Source organism: Octopus bimaculoides, chromosome 26 (assembly GCF_046866305.1).
Source record: "Octopus bimaculoides isolate indiv1 chromosome 26, ASM4686630v1, whole genome shotgun sequence".
Lineage (NCBI taxonomy): Eukaryota > Metazoa > Mollusca > Cephalopoda > Octopoda > Octopodidae > Octopus > Octopus bimaculoides.
Window position 1 is genome coordinate 25,536,393 of NC_142953.1, and position 5,000 is coordinate 25,541,392.

Sequence of the window (5,000 nt, forward strand, 5' to 3'; positions counted from 1 at the left end):
GCCCAGATAAGTTTACGCAACAAGACACCCAGGCCTGGTTTCGATTTCATCGTAAATCTGTATGTGACTGTGGGGTTAAGATGTTCACTTCTTTATCACATGGTTCCAGGTTCATTCCCACTGCATGGCAAGTGTCTTCTGATATAGCCCTGGGCCAACCAAAGCCTTGTAAATGAATCTGGAAGACAGAAACTAAAAGAGGCATACCATACGTGTGTATATCAGTGTGTGTGTGTGTGTTCCACTTTCTGTCTTGACATGATACTTGGGAATGAATGTCGATTTCAACCATCATACAAGGAGTGTCCATTACCAGTCACCCATGGAAAACATATCTGGCCAGGGGGAAATTTTTCCTTACTTGGAAAAATAGGTAAAGGTCAGTGACAGGAAGGGCATCCGGCTGTTGAAGAATCAGGCTCAACGAATTCTGTCTGATCCATGCAGACATGGAAAAGTGGAAGTAAAACAATGATGTTGAATGAGTTCTGGAATGGGTCTGGGACTGAATGACACCCAACAAAATTGAAAATGTGATCCTTTGACCCTTTTATACCAACTTGACAGAGATTGCCCCTGGCCCTAAGATTCAAAATTTTATGTTCATTTATGTTCCAAACACCAGCTTAATGATAACAATGTTATTTTTACTAAATTCATTATTTTCAAAATTAACCAAAACAATTAAGTGTGTTTTAATAGTGATATGTTAACTAAAGGCTTAAAGTGATCTAAATTAAAACCTTCCATCAAAATTTCATGTTAATTTAAGTTCCAAACTCCAGCCTAAGAAGGATAAAGTTATTTTACTAAATTCTATTTTCAAAATAAACTGAAACCAAAGTCAAGAAAGGAGGGACAATGCCCACGACCCTTTGCAGGGTCTCTGATGGGAGAAAGATATCCTCAAACCAGGGAGCCGGCCTGAATGCCTACAGTGTAATGCATTCTGCTAAAGGCACCAAGGTATCATGGTACCTAGGGTGATGGGTTAAATTTACCATCCAAGTAGGTAGGCCATGGTAGGATTTGAAATTAGAACACAGTCTGGCGATCCGTCAGTTACGTTGACGAGGGTTCCAGTTGATCCAATCAATAGAACAGCCTGCTTGTGAAATTAACGTGCAAGCGGCTGAGTACTCCACAGACATGTACTTTTAACGTAGTTTCACAGGGAGATTCAGCGTGATACAGAATATGACAAGGTTGGCCCTTTGAAATACAGGTACTACTCATTTTTGCCAGCTGAGTGGACTGGAGCAGTGTGAAATAAAGGATGCAACATGTCACCAGGAATAGAACTCACGACCTTATGATCAGGAATTGAACACCCTGACCACTAAGCCATGCACCTTCAAAGAACACAATAAAGCTGGAGGAAATACCACAAGGTATCTGGCCTGACATCCACAGTCATGGATTGTTAATTGTTTAATCGATCCCTGAAAAGGATGAGAGGCAAAGTAGACCTTGGTGGGATTTGAACTCAGAAAACAAGATATGAGAACAACAACTGCTGCAAGATATCCTGTCCGACATTGTAATGACTGCAAAATCAACCCACCGTAAATTTACCTTTAACACACTTAGGAGCATCATAGTGCCATATGAGAGAGGAGATAACTCACACAGTGACATGATGAGTCTACAGCATGCTAAAGGTTAATTAAATAAATGAATAAACAAAAGTTTTGAATTTTGGCACAAGGCCAGCAAGTTTTAGGCAGAGAAGGATAGTCATTCACATTGACACCAGTAATTTACTGGTACTGTATTTTACTGACACTGAAAGAATAAAAGGCTAAGTCCATCTTGGAAGTATTTGAACATAGAACATAAAGAACTAGAGGAAATGCTAAGCATTTTGTCTGACACACCAACAATTCTGCCAGCTCGTCGCCATAATAATAATAATCCTTTCTACTAAAAGGCACAAGGCCTGAAAATTGGGGGAAGAGGACTAGTCAACTATATCGACCCCAGTGTTTTACTGGTACTTAATTTATCAATCCCGAATTTGAACTCAGAACATAATAGTAATTCTTTCTACTGTAGGTATAAGGCCTGAAATTTTGAGGAAGGAGCCAGTTAGTTACATCGCCCCCCCCCCCCCCCCCCAGCATTCAACTGGTACTTATTTTATTGACCTTGAAAGGATGAAAGAAAAAGCCAACCTCAGCAGAATTTGAACTCAGAACTTTAAGACAGACAAAATGCTGCTAAGCATTTTTTGCCCAGCATGCATTTGGTTCTGCCAGCTCGCCATCGACCCCAATATTCAACTGGTACCTACTTTATCAACCCTGAAAGGATTTTTGCCTGGCTTGCTAATGATTCTGCCACCCTACTGCCTTAATAATAATAATAATAACAATAATAATAATAATAATAATAATAATAATAATAATAATTGTTTCTACTAGAGGCACAAGATCTGCAATTTTTAGAGGAGGCAGCTAATTAATTGCACCGACCCTAATGCTCAACAGGCGCATATTTTACTGACCCCGCAAAGAAAATAGGCAAAGGTGACCTCAACAGAATTTGAACTTGGAACATAAAAAGCTGGAAGAAATGTTGCTAAGCGTTTTGTCTGGCATGCTACCAATTCTGCCAATGAAATAAAATAAATCATATTTTGAGAAGACAATTTGTTTCCATACACACACACACACACACACACACACACACACACTTATATACATAACAATAACAACAATGAAACATGCTATAAATGATGAAAAGCATGAGCCAAAAAAAGAGCAAAAAAAAGGATTTCTATAGATTTTTTTTTTCTTTTTTTTTTTTGTAACTTACTCTTCTTGGAAAACCTCCGATAAGCTAGCATGATGGGAAAGAAAAATCAGATATAGACAGCTGATATGGAGACAGAGTGTGCGTTTTGTGTGTGTGTGTGTGTGTGTGTGTGTGTGTGTGTGATTAAAGACTGCTTACATACTGTAACACATACAAAGGGACCATTCTACACACAGTACCATGACTAGGGACATGCTGTTTTAACCTGTATACATAAGCAAATGTATGCTGCTGCCACATAAGAAGCACCACTGATGGTGCCACGTAAAAAGCACCGGTGATGGTGCCACATGAAAAGCTCCGGTGATGGTGTCACATAAAAAGTGCTGGTTGATGGTGCCACGTAAAAAGCACTGGTGACGGTGCCACGTAAAAAGCGCTGGTGATGGTGCCATGTAAAAAGCACCAGTGATGGTGCCATGTAAAAAGCGCTGGTTGATGGTGCCACGTAAAAAGCACTGGTGACGGTGCCATGTAAAAAGCGCTGGTGATGGTGCCACGTAAAAAGCACTGGTGATGGTTCCACGTAAAAAGCACCCAGTAGACTCTGTAAAGTGGTTGGCATTAGGAAAGGCATCCAGCCATAGAAACCATGCAAAAAGAGATATCGGAACCTGTTGTGGATCTTGTCAAACAATTCAACCCATGCCAGCATGGAAAATGAATGCTAAATAGTGATGGTGATAATGCACCAGAATTCACTCAAACCCACAATGTGTGTGTGTGTGTGTGTGTGTGTGTGTGTGTGTGTGTGTGTGTGTGTGTGTGTGTGTACAGGGTGCGATGGGTAAATTGTCGCCGTTTTATATTTTTAATTTTGTGCATTGTTTGTTTTTGATTTCGTCGACTACACAGTATAGTAGGGTCAGTTGGGCACCGTCTGTGAGAAAACCAGCACCATGATACAAATCGCTCAGCCAGAAATTTGGAAATGATATGCTGTACTGCTTGGCATTCATGTTAGAAGCTCCAATATGAACATTTCAGAGTGTTTGGGTGTCAATCTGAGGACATGTACTGAGAGTGATAAAAATCAAACATCCAGTCAACATTGTGGTGTTTGAAGTGGTCACGTAACGGCAACGTTATACCTCCATTCATCTTCCCACATGGACTCAGACTCAACACGGAGACCTACATCAAGTGCCTGGAGGAGGTAGTGCTGCCCTGGGTCAAGAGAGTGGCTGCTGGAAGACCCTATGTCGGGCAACAGGACTCTGCACCATGCCACACAAGCAGGAGAACCCAGGAATGGCTATCAGACAATTTCTGCGACCACATCACCCCTAACATCTGGCCACCCAACTCCCCAGACTGCAACCCCCTTGATTATTATGTGTGGGGCGCAGTTGAGCGAGAAACAAACAAAACTCCTTGTAACAGTAAAGATGAACTGGAGGCAAGGATTATGGCAGCATTCGCCAACTTAAACAAGGAGACTGTCCTGAAGAGTTGCAGGAGATTCCGAAGTCGTCTGGAGGCCGTTGTTGAAGCGAACGGCGATTTTGTTGAATAAATTTACTCTTTATTATCAAAAGATATTTTAATGTAATTTTGGTAAATATACCTGTTAAAATGAGATGTCAGTGTTATTTTCATTTTTGCGTAATTTAGACGACAATTTATTCACCACACCCTGTGTGTGTGTATATATATGTATAAGGCGAGCTGGCAGAAATGTTAGCACGCCACGTGAAATGCTTAGCAGTATTTCGTCTGACTTTACGTTCTGAGTTCAAATTCCGCCGAGGTCGACTTTGCTTTTCATTCTTTCAGGGTCGATAAATTAAGTACCAGTTGCATACTGGGGTCAATCTAATCAACTAGTCCCCTCCCCCCAAATTTCGGGCTTGTGCCTAGAGTAGAAAAGAATATATATCATCATCATCATCATCATCATCGTTTAACGTCCGCTTTCCATGCTAGCATGGGTTGGACGATTTGACTGAGGACTGGTGAAACCGGATGGCAACACCAGGCTCCAGTCTGATTTGGCAGAGTTTCTACAGCTGGATGCCCTTCCTAACGCCAACCACTCAGAGAGTGTAGTGGGTGCTTTTACGTGTCACCCGCACGAAAACGGCCACGCTCGAAATGGTGTCTTTTATGTGCCACCCGCACAAGCCAGTCCATATATATACACTACACTCTCTGAGTGGTTGGCGTTAGGAAGGGCATCCAGC

At 41.5% G+C, this 5,000-nt stretch overlaps 1 protein-coding gene across 17 annotated transcripts in view; it reads right to left on the reverse strand.

The window, feature by feature from the left end:
- LOC106881569 (5'-3' exoribonuclease 1) overlaps positions 1–5,000 on the reverse strand; it is a 127,436-nt gene that overhangs the window by 27,345 nt on the left and 95,091 nt on the right. For 7 of the 17 annotated variants that reach the window (XR_016238521.1, XR_016238519.1, XM_089342642.1 and 4 more), the window contains one exon: positions 2,818–2,841. The exons of the other annotated variants lie outside the window; for them this stretch is intronic. Coding sequence is in view for 5 of the 7 variants with exons in the window: in XM_089342642.1 (XP_089198768.1) it covers positions 2,818–2,841 (24 nt within the window). In the remaining 2 variants the exon portion in view is untranslated. The remainder of the gene's footprint in view (positions 1–2,817; positions 2,842–5,000) is intronic. 17 annotated transcript variants of the gene reach the window in all.